The following is a 16132-nucleotide window of genomic DNA, read 5'->3' on the forward strand; positions in this document are numbered from 1 at the left end:
ATCCCGGCACTCTGGGAGGAGGCCGAGGCGGGAGGATCGCTCGAGGTCAGGAGTTGGAGGCCAGCCTGAGCCAGAGCGAGACCCAATCTAGACTAAAAATAGAAACAAATTAGGTGGACACCTAAAAATATATAGGAAAAATGAGCTGGGTGTGGTGGCGCATGCCTATAGTCCCATCTATTCAGGGAGGCTGAAGCAGGAGGATCGCTCGAGGTCAGGAGCTCAAAACCAGCCTGAGCAAGAGCAAGACCCCGTCTCTACTAAAAACAGAAAGAAATTAGTTGGACAACTAAAAACATATAGAAAAAATAAGCTGGGCGTGGTGGCGCATGCCTGTAGTCCCAGCTACTCGGAGGGGAGGCCGAGGCGGGAGGATCGCTTAGAGGTCAGGAGTTGGAGGCTGCCGTGAGCGAGGCTGACGCCACGGCACACAAGCCCGGGCGACAGAGCGAGACTCTGTCTGAGAAAAATAAAAACAAGCTAAATAGTGACCTGGCATGGTGTCTCACACCTGTCATCCTAGCTCTCTGGGAGGAGGCCGAGGTGGGAGGATCCTTTGAGCTCAGGAGTTGGAGGCCAGCCTGAGCAAGAGCGAGACCCCGTCTGCACTAAAAATAGAAAAAAATTAATTGTTCAACTAAAAAAGAAATATAGAGAAAAAACGAGCCGGGCGTGGTGGCGCACGCCCTGTCGTCCCAGCTGCTCGGGGAGGGGAGGCCGAGGCAGGAGGCTCGCTCGAGGCCAGGAGTCGGAGGCTGCCGTGAGCTTTAGGCTGACGCCACGGCGCTCGCTCTATCCCGGGCGCCAGAGCGAGACTCTGCCTCAAAAAAATAAAAATAAATAAATAAAAATAAATAAAATAAATAAAAATAAAATAAAAATTAAGAGCGTTTTTTGCACGGCAACGCGGATAAGTGGCCGCGTCCGCGAGTCTGCGGGGCCGTGAATTTTTTTTTGTCTTTTATTATTATTATTTTTTTTCCGTCTTTCCAGCGACGACCTGTTCTCCCTGCCCTACTGCCCCGGGAAGACGCTGGTGGTGGGCGCGTCCTACGTGGCCCTGGAGTGCGCGGGCTTCCTGGCCGGCCTGGGCCTGGACGTCACCGTCATGGTGCGCTCGGTCGTGCTGCGCGGCTTCGACCAGGACCTGGCCGACAGGCTGAGCGCCTACATGGAGCAGCACGGCGTCACCTTCCTGCGCAAGTTCGTCCCCGCCCAGGTGAGCCCGCCGGCCCGCCACGCGGCGGCCCTCTCTCCTCCTCTGTGCTCCCTGGTCCTTTCGCTTCTTCTTCTCGCTTTTCTCTTCTTTTCTTTTTTCCTTCCTTTTCTTTTTCTCTTTTCTTTTCTCTTTTCTTTTCTTTTTAATCCTTCCTTTTCTTTTCTCTTTTCTTTTCTTTTTTCTTTTCTTTTCTTTTCTTTTTTCTTTTCTTTTCTTTTCTCTTTTCTTTTCTTTTCTTTTTTCTTTTCTTTTCTCTTTTCTTTGCTTTTCCTTTATTTTCTTTTCTTTTCTTTTTTCTTTTCTTTTCTTTTCCTTTATTTTCTTTTCTTTTCTCTTTTCTTTTTTCTTTTTTCTTTTCTTTTCTTTTTTCTTTTCTTTTCCTTTATTTTCTTTTCTCTTTTCTTTTCTTTTCCTTTATTTTCTTTTCTTTTCTCTTTTCTTTTTTCTTTTTTCTTTTCTTTTCTTTTTTCTTTTCTTTTCCTTTATTTTCTTTTCTCTTTTCTTTTCTTTTCCTTTATTTTCTTTTCTTTTCTCTTTTCTTTTTTCTTTTCTTTTCTCTTTTCTTTTCTTTTTTCTTTTCTTTTCTTTTTTCCTTCCTTTTCTTTTCCTTTTTCTTTTCTTTTCTCTTTTCTTTTCTTTTCTTTTCTTTTCTCTTTTCTTTTCTTTTCCTTTATTTTCTTTTCTTTTCTCTTTTTTTTTTTTTTTTTTTGACAGAGTCTCACTTTGTTGCCCAGACTAGAGTGAGTGCCGTGGCGTCAGCCTAGCTCACAGCGACCTCAAACTCCTGGGCTCAAGCGATCCTACTGCCTCAGCCTCCCGAGTAGCTGGGACTACAGGCATGCGCCACCATGCCCGGCTAATTTTTTATATATATATATATCAGTTGGCCAATTAATTTCTTTCTATTTATAGTAGAGACGAGGTCTCGCTCTTGCTCAGGCTGGTTTTGAACTCCTGACCTTGAGCAATCCGCCCGCCTCGGCCTCCCAGAGTGCTAGGATTACAGGCGTGAGCCACCGCGCCTGGCCTTTCTTTTCTCTTTTCTTTCTTTTTTCTTTGCTTTTCTTTTCTCTTTCTTTTCTTTTCTTTTTTCTTTTCTCTTTTCCTTTCTTTTCTCTTTTCTTTTCTTTTTTCTCTTTTTTTCTTTTCTTTTTTCTTTTCTTTTCTCTTCTCTTTTCTTTCTCTTCTCTTTTTTCTTTTCTTTTCTCTTTTCTTTTTTCTTTTCTTTTCTCTTCTCTTGTCTTTTCTCTTCTCTTCTCTTTTCTTTTCTTTTCTTTTCTTTTCTTTTGTCTCTTCTCTTTTCTTTTCTTTTCTTTTTTCTTTTCTTTTCTTTTCTCTTGTCTCTTCTCTTCTCTTCTCTTCTCTTTTCTTTTCTTTTCTTTTTTTGGGGAGACAGAGCCTCCCTCCCTCCCTCTGTCTGTCGCCCCGGGCTGGAGCGTGCCTCCTGGTGTCGTCGGCCTCCAGCTCCAGGCCTCGAGCCATCCTCCTCGGGCCTCGGCCTCCCTCCCGAGTAGCTGGGACTACAGGCATGCGCCACCACGCCTGGCTCATTTTATCTATATGTATTTTTTTTAGTTGTCCAGCTAATTTCTTTCTATTTTGGTTTAGTAGAGACGGGGTCTCGCTCTGGCTCAGGCTGGTCTTGAACTCCTGACCTCTAGCAATCCTCCTGCCTCAGCCTCCCCTCCCCGAGTAGCTGGGACGACAGGCACGCGCCACCGCGCCCCACTCATTTTTTTTTTCTATATATTTTTACTTGTCCGTCAAATTCTTTCTATTTTTGTTTAGTAGAGATGGGGGTCTCGCTCTTGCTCAGGCTGGTCTCGAACTCTTGGTTCATTTTTTTTTCATATATTTTTTCATATATTTTTTTTCATATATTTTGAGTTGTCCAGCTCATTTCTTTCTATTTTGGTTTAGTAGAGGTGGGGGGTCTCGCTCTTCTTGCTCAGGCTGGCCTTGAAATGCTGACCTCAAGCAATCCTCCGGCCTCAGCCTCCCTCCCAAGTAGCTGGGACTACAGGCATGTGTCACCACGCCCGGCTCATTTTTTTTTCCTATATATCATTTCTTTCCATTTTTAGTAGAGACGAGGTCTCGCTCTTGCTCAGGCTGGTCTCTAACTTCTAACCTTGAGCAATCCTCCAGCCTCAGCCTCCTCCCAAGTAGCTGGGACTGCAGGCATGCGCCACCACACCCGGCTAATTTTTTTGTTTGTTTGTTTTGTTTTCTGTATATATTTTGAATTGCCCAGCTCATTTCTTTCTATTTTTTTTCAGTAGAGACGGGGGTCTCGCTCTTGCTCAGGCTGGTTTCGAACTGCTGACAACCTCGAGTGATCCTCCCGCCTCGGCCTCCCTCCTGAGTAGCTGGGAGTACAGGCATGTGTCACCACGCCTGGCTCATTTTTTTTTGTTTGTTTTGTTTTCTGTATATATTTTGAGTTGCCCAGCTCATTTCTTTCTATTCTTTTAGTAGAGACGGGGTCTCGCTCTTGCTCAGGCTGGCCTCGAACTGCTGACCTCAAGCGATCCTCCGGCCTCAGCCTCCCTCCCGAGTAGCTGGGACCACAGGCATGCGCCACCACACCCGGCTAATTTTTTTTTTCTATATATTTTTAATTGTCCAGCTCCTTTCTTTCTATTTTTAGTAGAGATGGGGCTGTCGCTGTGTCTCAGGCTGGCCTCCAACTCCTGACCTCGAGCATGATCCTCCCTCCTCGGCCTCCCAGAGCGATGACAGGCTTGAGCCTCCGCGCCCGGCCATCCTGTTAGTTTTTCTCTTGGCCCCTTCTTCAGTTCTCTGAACTTCTCCCCGGATGATCTCCTTTAAGCTTGTAGTTTGAAGTCGCATCCGAATGCAGACAGCTCTCAGATTTACGTCTCGTGCTCGGGCATCTCTCTCGAACCCCACGCTCATTTCTAGAACTGCCTGCTGGAATCTTCCGCTACTCGATTCTCTCATGTGCATTTCAGGTTTAACAAGGCAAAAATGAGACTCTAGATCAGGGGCCCTCAAACTAAGGCCTGCGGGCCACCGGGTGTGTTCATGGGACCCGCCCGGTGTTTTTGCGGCTGCTGCCTGTCCCGCTGTACGGCCGCTGCCTGTCCCGCTGTACGGCCGGCCGCTGCCTGTCCCGCTGTACGGCCGGTCGCTGCCTGTCCCGCTGTACGGCCGCTGCCTGTCCCGCTGTACGGCCGGTCGCTGCCTGTCCCGCTGTACGGTCGCTGCCTGTCCCTCTGTACGGTCGCTGCCTGTCCCTCTGTACGGCCGGTCGCTGCCTGTCCCGCTGTACGGCCGCTGCCTGTCCCGCTGTACGGCCGGTCGCTGCCTGTCCCTCTGTACGGCCGCTGCCTGTCCCTCTGTACGGCCGGTCGCTGCCTGTCCCTCTGTACGGCCGCTGCCTGTCCCTCTGTACGGCCGGTCGCTGCCTGTCCCGCTGTACGGCCGCTGCCTGTCCCTCTGTACGGCCGGTCGCTGCCTGTCCCTCTGTACGGCCGGTCGCTGCCTGTCCCGCTGTACGGCCGGTCGCTGCCTGTCCCGCTGTACGGCCGGTCGCTGCCTGTCCCGCTGTACGGCCGCTGCCTGTCCCGCTGTACGGCCGGTCGCTGCCTGTCCCGCTGTACGGCCGCTGCCTGTCCCTCTGTACGGCCGCTGCCTGTCCCTCTGTACGGCCGCTGCCTGTCCCTCTGTACGGCCGCCGCCTGTCCCTCTGTACGGCCGCCGCCTGTCCCTCTGTACGGCCGCTGCCTGTCCCTCTGTACGGTCGCTGCCTGTCCCGCTGTACGGCCGGCTCGTCCCGGGCCCGCGGTGCGCATGTGCGGAGCGTGCGCCCCTCTCTCCCACGGCCTGAGGGACGGTGGCCCCCCCTGTTTAAAAGCGTCTGAGCCCCCCCCCCAGATCCCGGGGCCCACTCTCGTCCCCTGCTGACCTGCCCTGGCACCCCGGTTTGCGAAGTCGCTAAGCCAACGCCCGGAAGCGTCCCTCCGTTTCTCCTTTTCAGGGCTTCCTTCTGTGATCCCCACGCCCGCGCCAGCCCGTCTCCACCCGCAGAACGTGTCTCGCTTTTCCCTGTCTCCGGCCAGCCCGGACACCTGAGACACGCCGCTCGCGTGGGCGCCGCCCGCCCTCCCCGTGCAGATAGAAGCGCACACGCGTGTGCACGGGCGCTCCGGTCCCTGTGTTCTCTGTCGCCTTTACACGCAGTCCTTACGCTGTTTGTCTTTGTCAGATCCAGCAGCTGGAGAAAGGGTCGCCAGGAAAGCTGAAAGTGGTGGCTAAATCCACGGAGGGGCCGGAAACCATCAGCGGCGTGTACAACACGGTGAGCTCTGTTCTTTGTCTGTCTGTCTGTCTGTTTCAGCGTTAAGCGATGGAAAACGCCCGCAAATTAGCAGAGATGGGGCTTATGGGAAAAACGGCGCCAGGAGCAAGAGCGGGGGGGTCTCGCTCTCGCTCAGGCTGGCCTCGAACTCGTGACCTCGAGGAGCGGCCCTCCCGCCTCGGCCTCCCTCCCGAGTAGCTGGGACGGCAGCCGTGAGCCGCCACGCCCGGTTCATTTTTTATATATAGCTAATTTCTTTCTATTTTTAGTAGAGACGGGGGTCTCGCTCTTGCTCGGGCTGGCCTCTAACCCCTGACCTTAAGCGAGCCTCCCTCCTTGGTCTCCCTCCCGAGTAGCTGGGACGACAGGCGTGAGCCTCCACGCCTGGTTCATTTTATATGTATATGTATTTTTTAGTTGCCCAGCTCATTTCTTTCTTTCTTTTTTTAGTAGAGACGGGGTCTCGCTCTTGCTCAGGCTGGCCTCCAACTCCTGACCTGGAGCGAGCCTCCCTCCTCGGCCTCCTGAGTAGCTGGGATGACAGGCGCGAGCCACCACGCCCAGCTGATTTTTTATATATATATTTTTAGTTGTCCAGCTAATTTCTTTCTATTTTTTTAGTAGAGATGGGGGGTCTCACTCTTGCTCAGGCTGGCCTCGAACTCCTGACCTCGAGCGAGCCTCCTGCCTCGGCCTCCCGAGTAGCTGGGACGACAGGCGTGAGCCACCACGCCTGGTTCATTTTTTATATATAGCTAATTTCTTTCTATTTTTAGTAGAGACGGGGTGTCGCTCTTGCTCAGGCTGGTCTCAAACTCGTGACCTCGAGCGATCCTCCCGCCTCGGCCTCCCGAGTACCTGGGGCGACAGGCGTGCGCCACCACGCCCGGCTCATTTTTTATGTATGTATTTTTACTTGTCCGGCTCATTTCTTCCTATTTTTTTAGTAGAGACGGGGTCTCGCGCTTGCTCAGGCTGGCCTCCAACTCCTGACCTCGAGCGATCCTCCCTCCTCGGCCTCCCAGAGCTGTTTTTGTGCTCTTTATTCTGTCTCCTAGACCATTTGTCTACCCTCTTTCCAGCTCCGCATTGTTCGGATCATTTCAGCTTTATGGGAAGTCTCAGACCAGGTGAATCGATTCCCCTGTCTTTGTTCAGGTCTTCTGCATTTCCGTATAGATTTTAAAAACAGCTCATTGCTTTTTTTGAGCAAAAAAATTTAAAAAAGCAACGTATGCTGGGATTTTGGGTGGGATTGCGTTTTTTCTGTAAATCGGTTTAGAAGACCTGATGTCTTAACAATATTGATTTTTCCAATACACGCACCTCGTATATCTTTGCAATTATTTATGCATTCCTTAGTTTCACTTAGCAGTGTTTTATTATCGTGCTAAATTTATCTCTAAGTATTCCGTGATTTTCTTTTCTTTCTTTTTTTTTTTTTTTTTTGAGACAGGGTCTCGCTCTGTGGCCCGGGCTAGAGTGCTGTGACACCAGCCTCACTCACAGCAGCCTCCAACTCCTGGCCTCCAGCGATCCTCCTGCCTCAGCCTCCCTCCCAAGTAGCTGGGACTGCAAGCATGAGCCACCACGCCCGGCTCAGTTTTTGTATATATATTTTTAGTTGTCCAGCTAATTTCTTTCTATTTTTTTAGTAGAGACGGGGTCTCGCTCTTGCTCAGGCTGGTCTCGAGCTCCTGACCTCGAGCGATCCTCCCGCCTCGGCCTCCCTCCCGAGTAGCTGGGATCACAGGCATGCGCCACCACGCCCGGCTCATTTTTTTTTTTTCTATATATTTTTTAGTCGTCCAGCTCATTTCTTTCTTTTTTTTTTAGTAGAGACGGGGTCTCGCTCTTGCTCAGGCTGGCCTCGACCTCCTGACTTTGAGCGATCCTCCCGCCTCGGCCTCCCAGAGTGCCGGGATGACAGGAGCGAGCCTCCGCGCCTGGCCATTCCATGATTTTTAAACTGGTAAAAATGGTATCTTTAAAATTTTAATTTCCAGTGGTTTGTTGGTAGTATATGGAAATACAAATGACTTTTTCGTGGGTGTGTTTTAACTGTGTAGCAGCTTCTTAGGATTAATATCTGCAAATTAAAAGTTTTCTTTCTTTCCAACATGCATGCTTTTTCTCTTTCCCTCGCCTTCTTGCAGTGTTAATTAGAAATTGTGACAGTGAGCCTCCTTGTCTGGTTTCTTTTTTTTGAGACAGTCTCGCTCTGTCGCCCAGGCTGGAGTGCCGTGGCATCAGCCTCGCTCACGGCGGCCTCCGACTCCTGGCCTCCAGCGATCCTCCTGCCTCAGCCTCCTCCCAACCAGCTGGGACTACAAGCATGCGCCGCCACGCCTGGCTAATTTTTTGTATATATATTTTTAGTTGTCCAGCTAATTTCTTTCTATTTTTTTAGTAGAGACGGGGTCTCGCTCTTGCTCAGGCTGGTCTCGAGCTCCTGACCTCGAGCGATCCTCCCGCCTCGGCCTCCCTCCCGAGTAGCTGGGATCACAGGCATGCGCCACCACGCCCGGCTCATTTTTTTTTTTTCTATATATTTTTTAGTCGTCCAGCTCATTTCTTTCTTTTTTTTTTAGTAGAGACGGGGTCTCGCTCTTGCTCAGGCTGGCCTCGACCTCCTGACTTTGAGCGATCCTCCCGCCTCGGCCTCCCAGAGTGCCGGGATGACAGGAGCGAGCCTCCGCGCCTGGCCATTCCATGATTTTTAAACTGGTAAAAATGGTATCTTTAAAATTTTAATTTCCAGTGGTTTGTTGGTAGTATATGGAAATACAAATGACTTTTTCGTGGGTGTGTTTTAACTGTGTAGCAGCTTCTTAGGATTAATATCTGCAAATTAAAAGTTTTCTTTCTTTCCAACATGCATGCTTTTTCTCTTTCCCTCGCCTTCTTGCAGTGTTAATTAGAAATTGTGACAGTGAGCCTCCTTGTCTGGTTTCTTTTTTTTGAGACAGTCTCGCTCTGTCGCCCAGGCTGGAGTGCCGTGGCATCAGCCTCGCTCACGGCGGCCTCCGACTCCTGGCCTCCAGCGATCCTCCTGCCTCAGCCTCCTCCCAACCAGCTGGGACTACAAGCATGCGCCGCCACGCCTGGCTAATTTTTTGTATATATATTTTTAGTTGTCCAGCTAATTTCTTTCTATTTTTTTAGTAGAGACGGGGTCTCGCTCTTGCTCAGGCTGGTCTCGAGCTCCTGACCTCGAGCGATCCTCCCGCCTCGGCCTCCCTCCCGAGTAGCTGGGATCACAGGCATGCGCCACCACGCCCGGCTCATTTTTTTTTTTTCTATATATTTTTTAGTCGTCCAGCTCATTTCTTTCTTTTTTTTTTAGTAGAGACGGGGTCTCGCTCTTGCTCAGGCTGGCCTCGACCTCCTGACTTTGAGCGATCCTCCCGCCTCGGCCTCCCAGAGTGCCGGGATGACAGGAGCGAGCCTCCGCGCCTGGCCATTCCATGATTTTTAAACTGGTAAAAATGGTATCTTTAAAATTTTAATTTCCAGTGGTTTGTTGGTAGTATATGGAAATACAAATGACTTTTTCGTGGGTGTGTTTTAACTGTGTAGCAGCTTCTTAGGATTAATATCTGCAAATTAAAAGTTTTCTTTCTTTCCAACATGCATGCTTTTTCTCTTTCCCTCGCCTTCTTGCAGTGTTAATTAGAAATTGTGACAGTGAGCCTCCTTGTCTGGTTTCTTTTTTTTGAGACAGTCTCGCTCTGTCGCCCAGGCTGGAGTGCCGTGGCATCAGCCTCGCTCACGGCGGCCTCCGACTCCTGGCCTCCAGCGATCCTCCTGCCTCAGCCTCCTCCCAACCAGCTGGGACTACAAGCATGCGCCGCCACGCCTGGCTAATTTTTTGTATATATATTTTTAGTTGTCCAGCTAATTTCTTTCTATTTTTTTTTAGTAGAGACGGGGTCTCGCTCTTGCTCGGGCTGGCCTCGAACTCCTGACCTCATTGAGCGATCCTCCCGCCTCGGCCTCCCAGAGTGCTGGAATTACAAGCAGGAGCCACCGCGCCTGGCCGTGGGGTTAGGATTTCAACATGTGGATTTTGTGTTTATTTTTCTTATTATTATTTTTATTATTCGCTTTTTCTTTTTTGTCTTTCTTTTTTACACTTTAGAGCTTGTTTGCACCAAAGGCATGCGAACTTTGAAGGGAAACAATTCAACCCGTATCTTAACCCTTTGCACTCGCTTGCTTTCTTCTCGAGTCCTTCATTCTACTCGGGATTTAATTTTTTTAATGCCCCAGATTTTACAAAGCGCGGCAGTAGCATAAAAAACTGGAGTTTCTTTTCGTACAAACTTGTTTATTTGGATTTTTTTAATATTTCAATTTATCGATACATTCAAAGTGGAATTTTAATCTCTATAATTTTTGCTGACCGTATTGAGTCACGAAAAATCGCTCGACATTCGAGTGCAAGGGGTTAGGGTTATTCAGATTTGTGCACGTGAGTTTGGTAAATTGTGTCTTTTCAGGAATCTGTTTTAAATAAGCTGTCAAATTTATTGGCATGGGTTCTTCCTGATGTTGTTATTATCCTTTTAATGTTTGAAGGAGCTAGGGCAGGGGTCCTCAAACTTTTTAAACAGGGGGGGCCAGGCCGCTGTCACTCAGACCGTGGGAGAGAGGGGTGCACGCTCCGCACATGCGCACTGCGGGCCCGGGGCGAGCTGGCCGTACAGCGGGACAGGCAGCGGCCGTACAGCGGGACAGGCAGCGACCGTACAGCGGGACAGGCAGCGACCATACAGTGCGACAGGTAGCGACCGGCCGTACAGCGGGACAGGCGGCGACCGGCCGTACAGCGGGACAGGCAGCGACCGTACAGAGGAACAGGCGGCGACCGGCCGTACAGCGGGACAGGCAACGACCGTACAGAGGGACAGGCAGCGGCCGTACAGAGGGACAGGCAGTGACTGGCCGTACAGAGGGACAGGCAGCGGCCGTACAGAGGGACAGGCAGCGACCGGCCGTACAGAGGGACAGGCAGCGGCCGGCCGTACAGCGGGACAGGCAGCGACCGTACAGAGGAACAGGCGGCGACCGGCCGTACAGAGGAACAGGCAGCGACCGGCCGTACAGAGGAACAGGCGGCGACCGGCCGTACAGCGGGACAGGCAACGACCGTACAGAGGGACAGGCAGCGGCCGTACAGAGGGACAGGCAGTGACTGGCCGTACAGCGGGACAGGCAGCAACCGGCCGTACAGCGGGACAGGCAGCGGCCGTACAGAGGGACAGGCAGTGACCGGCCGTACAGAGGGACAGGCAGCGACCGGCCGTACAGCGGGACAGGCAGCGACCGGCCGTACAGCGGGACAGGCAGCGACCGGCCGTACAGCGGGACAGGCAGCGACCGGCCGTACAGCGGGACAGGCAGCGGCCGTACAGCGGGACAGGCAGCGACCGTACAGAGGGACAGGCAGCGACCGTACAGCGGGACAGGCAGCGGCCGTACAGCGGGACAGGCAGCGACCGGCCGTACAGAGGGACAGGCAGCGACCGGCCGTACAGAGGGACAGGCAGCGGCCGTACAGCGGGACAGGCAGCGACCGTACAGAGGGACAGGCAGCGGCCGTACAGCGGGACAGGCAGCGACCGGCCGTACAGCGGGACAGGCAGCGACCGGCCGTACAGCGGGACAGGCAGCGACCGGCCGTACAGAGGGACAGGCGGCGGCCGTACAGAGGGACAGGCAGCGACCGGCCGTACAGCGGGACAGGCAGCGGCCGTACAGCGGGACAGGCAGCGACCGTACAGAGGGACAGGCAGCGACCGTACAGCGGGACAGGCAGCGGCCGTACAGAGGGACAGGCAGCGACCGGCCGTACAGAGGGACAGGCAGCGACCGGCCGTACAGCGGGACAGGCAGCGACCGGCCGTACAGAGGGACAGGCAGCGACCGGCCGTACAGCGGGACAGGCAGCGACCGGCCGTACAGCGGGACAGGCAGCGACCGGCCGTACAGCGGGACAGGCAGCGGCCGTACAGCGGGACAGGCAGCGACCGTACAGAGGGACAGGCAGCGACCGTACAGCGGGACAGGCAGCGGCCGTACAGCGGGACAGGCAGTGACCGGCCGTACAGCGGGACAGGCAGCGGCCGTACAGAGGGACAGGCAGCGACCGGCCGTACAGCGGGACAGGCAGCGACCGGCCGTACAGAGGGACAGGCAGCGACCGTACAGAGGGACAGGCAGCGACCGGCCGTACAGAGGGACAGGCAGCGACCGGCCGTACAGAGGGACAGGCAGCGACCGGCCGTACAGCGGGACAGGCAGCGACCGGCCGTACAGAGGGACAGGCAGCGACCGGCCGTACAGAGGGACAGGCAGCGACCGGCCGTACAGAGGGACAGGCAGCGGCCGTACAGCGGGACAGGCAGCGACCGGCCGTACAGCGGGACAGGCAGCGACCGGCCGTACAGCGGGACAGGCAGCGACCGGCCGTACAGCGGGACAGGCAGCGGCCGGCCGTACAGCGGGACAGGCAGCGGCCGGCCGTACAGAGGGACAGGCAGCGACCGGCCGTACAGCGGGACAGGCAGCGACCGGCCGTACAGCGGGACAGGCAGCGGCCGTACAGAGGGACAGGCGGCGACCGTACAGCGGGACAGGCAGCGGCCGGCCGTACAGCGGGACAGGCAGCGGCCGTACAGCGGGACAGGCAGCGACCGGCCGTACAGAGGGACAGGCAGCGACCGGCCGTACAGTGGGACAGGCAGCGGCCGTACAGAGGGACAGGCAGCGGCCGTACAGCGGGACAGGCAGCGACCGTACAGCGGGACAGGCAGCGGCCGCCGTACAGAGGGACAGGCAGCGACTGGCCGTACAGCGGGACAGGCAGCGACCGGCCGTACAGCGGGACAGGCAGCGACCGGCCGTACAGTGGGACAGGCAGCGGCCGTACAGAGGGACAGGCAGCGACCGGCCGTACAGCGGGACAGGCAGCGACCGGCCGTACAGCGGGACAGGCAGCGGCCGTACAGTGGGACAGGCAGCGGCCGTACAGCGGGACAGGCAGCGACCGTACAGCGGGACAGGCAGCGGCCGCCGTACAGAGGGACAGGCAGCGACCGTACAGAGGGACAGGCAGCGGCCGTACAGAGGGACAGGCAGCGACCGGCCGTACAGCGGGACAGGCAGCGGCCGGCCGTACAGCGGGACAGGCAGCGGCCGTACAGCGGGACAGGCAGCGACCGGCCGTACAGAGGGACAGGCAGCGGCCGTACAGAGGGACAGGCAGCGACCGGCCGTACAGCGGGACAGGCAGCGACCGGCCGTACAGCAGGACAGGCAGCGACCGGCCGTACAGCAGGACAGGCAGCGGCCGTACAGCGGGACAGGCAGGGGCGGCAAAAGCACCGGGCGGGCCGGATAAATGTGCTCTGCGGCGGCATGTGGCCGCGGGCCGGGGTTTGGGGACCCTGAGCTGCAGTTGCGTCGCCTCTTCCACTACCGACGTGCGTCATTTGTGTCCTTTTGCTGTCGCCCCCTGTATAAATGCAGGTTTTGCTGGCGATTGGCCGCGATGCCTGCACGAGGAGACTCGGCCTGGAGAAGATCGGCGTCAAGATCAGCGACAAGTGAGTGTGCGAGGGCTCGCCCTGCGCAGGGCAGGACTTGCCTGCAGGTCGTAGCAACTCGCAGAAATTCTCCTTCACAGAATTTAGGGTCCTGGAAATTCTCATTTAATCACTAAGATACAAAATTTGCACGCTTTATTGTTTGTTTTTTTGTTTTTTTTTTTTTTTTGAGACAGAGTCTCACTCTGTTGCCCAGGCTAGAGTAAGTGCCGTGGCGTCAGCCTCGCTCACAGCAGCCTCCAACTCCTGGGCTCAAGCGATCCTCCTGCCTCAGCCTCCCGGGTAGCTGGGACTACAGGCATGCGCCACCATGCCCGGCTAATTTTTTTCTATATATATCAGTTGGCCAATTAATTTCTTTCTATTTATAGTAGAGACGGGGTCTCGCTCTTGCTCAGGCTGGTTTTGAACTCCTGACCTTGAGCAATCCGCCCGCCTCGGCCTCCCAAGAGCTAGGATTACAGGCGTGAGCCACCGCGCCCGGCCTGCACGCTTTAAATTTATCTTATAGTAGGTGCCGCACCAGCTGTTTATTTTCAATGTCTTCATCAAATCAGTCGGTAACTCTTTTTTTTTTTTTTTTTTTTTATTCATTTTTTTCTTACCTTTAGGCCGTGCTGTGTTATTTGGGGTTTTTTGTTTTTGTTTTTGGTTTTTTTTTTTTTCTTTTTTTGAGACAGAGTCTCGCTCTGTTGCCCAGGCTGGAGTGAGTGCCGTGGCGTCAGCCTCGCTCACAGCAGCCTCCACCTCCTGGCCTCCAGCGAGCCTCCCGCCTCGGCCTCCCTCCCGAGTAGCTGGGACGACAGGCACGCGCCACCACGCCCGGCTCATTTTTTTTAATTTTCCTGTATAGTTTTAGTTGGCCGATTAATTTCTTTCTTATTTTTTTTTTTAGTAGAGACGGGGGTCTCGCTCTTGCTCAGAGGCCGGCCCCGACCTCCCGACCTGGAGCGATCCTCCCGCCTCGGCCTCCTCCCAGAGTGCCGGGACGACGGGCGTGGGCCTCCGCGCCCGGCCTTGCGTGGCTGCTTCTGGACGAGGCTCCTGCCCCGCGCGGAGCGACTCGGAGCAGCGCCAGCCGCCGCGCAGCCCGGGGTGGGCCGCATTCACTCTATTCCCTTTCCGCAAACTGACAGGGACGGCAAGATCCCCGTGAACGACGTGGAGCAGACGAACGTGTCCTACGTCTACGCCGTCGGGGACATTCTGGAAGGCAAGCCGGAGCTGACCCCCGTGGCGATCCAGGCCGGGAAGCTGCTGGCCCGGAGGCTTTTCGGGGCCTCCTCCGAAAAGGTGGGTTGAGTTTCCCCCCGTCGTGGTTGGCACGACATGCTGATCAAAGACCGCGATTTTAAAACGCAGCACGAACAGGCCGGGCGCGCGGTGCCCCACGCCTGTCATCCCGGCTCTCTGGGAGGCCGAGGACGGAGGATCGCTGGAGGTCAGGAGTTCGAGGCCAGCCTCTGAGCAAGAGCGAGACCCCCGTCTCTACTTAAAAAAAAAAAAAAAAATAGAAAGAAATGAGCCGGACGACTAAAAATATATAGAGAAAAAATTAGCCGGGCGTGGAGGCGCACGCCTGTCGTCCCAGCTACTCGGGAGGGAGGCTGAGGCGGGAGGATCGCTCGAGGTCAGGAGTTGGAGGCCAGCCTGAGCAAGAGCGAGACTTCGTCTCTACTAAAAATAGAAAGAAATCAATTGGCCAGCTAAAAAATTTTAAAAACTGACAAATTAGAAAAAGAATCAGTCACACAGAAGTGGACTCATTTGTTTTTCCTGTTATAAATGTATTTAATGTAGATTTTTGCTGAAAACAAAATGTCCCATAATAATTATATGCTATAATGTGTTTTTGGTTTTTTTTTTTCAGTGTGATTATATCAATGTTCCCACGACGATATTCACTCCTCTGGAATACGGTTGCTGTGGGTTATCGGAAGAGAAAGCCATTGAAATCCACAAGAAAGAGAATCTAGAAGTGAGGCTGTGTTCGCTTGTCTCCTTTTTAAGAGTTTCTCTTTTTATGAGCCGTTGGTCTTCATATTCACATGGTGTTTTGTCGTTGTGCACATCAATGTGGTTATTACATATATAATATATATTATAATATATGATCTAGTGGTTTTGTATATATAATATATAATGTAGTGGTTATATATAATATATATAATAGTGGTTATATATAATATATATAATAGTGGTTATATGTAATATATATAATATAGTGGTTATATATATTATATATAATACAGTGGTTATATATATTATATATAATACAGTGGTTATATATATTATATATAATACAGTGGTTATATATATTATATATAATACAGTGGTTATATATATTACATATAATACAGTGGTTATATATATTACATATAATACAGTGGTTATATATATTACATATAATACAGTGGTTATATATATTATATATAATACAGTGGTTATATATATTATATATAATACAGTGGTTATATATGTTATATATAATACAGTGGTTATATATGTTATATATAATACAGTGGTTATATATATTATATATAATACAGTGGTTATATATATTATATATAATACAGTGGTTATATATATTACATATAATACAGTGGTTATATATATTACATATAATACAGTGGTTATATATATTACATATAATACAGTGGTTATATATATTATATATAATACAGTGGTTATATATTATATATAATACAGTGGTTATATATATTATATATAATATAGTGGTTATATATTATATATAATACAGTGGTTATATATATTATATATAATAAAGTGGTTATATATATTATATATAATACAGTGGTTATATATTATATATAATACAGTGGTTATATATATTATATATAATACAGTGGTTATATATATTATATATAATACAGTGGTTATATATATTATATATAATACAGTGGTTATATGTAATATATATAATATAGTGGTTATATGTAATATATATAATATAGTGGT

General features: G+C 51.8%; 1 protein-coding gene across 1 annotated transcript in view; it reads left to right on the plus strand.

Moving 5' to 3' along the window:
• TXNRD3 (thioredoxin reductase 3) overlaps window positions 1–16132 on the plus strand; it is a 42403-nt gene that overhangs the window by 21117 nt on the left and 5154 nt on the right. Inside the window, exons 9-13 of the mRNA XM_075995950.1 lie at window positions 994–1219; window positions 5451–5543; window positions 13077–13153; window positions 14290–14446; window positions 15024–15131. Of these exons, the coding sequence (XP_075852065.1) occupies window positions 994–1219; window positions 5451–5543; window positions 13077–13153; window positions 14290–14446; window positions 15024–15131 (661 nt within the window). The remainder of the gene's footprint in view (window positions 1–993; window positions 1220–5450; window positions 5544–13076; window positions 13154–14289; window positions 14447–15023; window positions 15132–16132) is intronic.

This window comes from Microcebus murinus, chromosome 20 (assembly GCF_040939455.1).
Source record: "Microcebus murinus isolate Inina chromosome 20, M.murinus_Inina_mat1.0, whole genome shotgun sequence".
NCBI lineage: Eukaryota > Metazoa > Chordata > Mammalia > Primates > Cheirogaleidae > Microcebus > Microcebus murinus.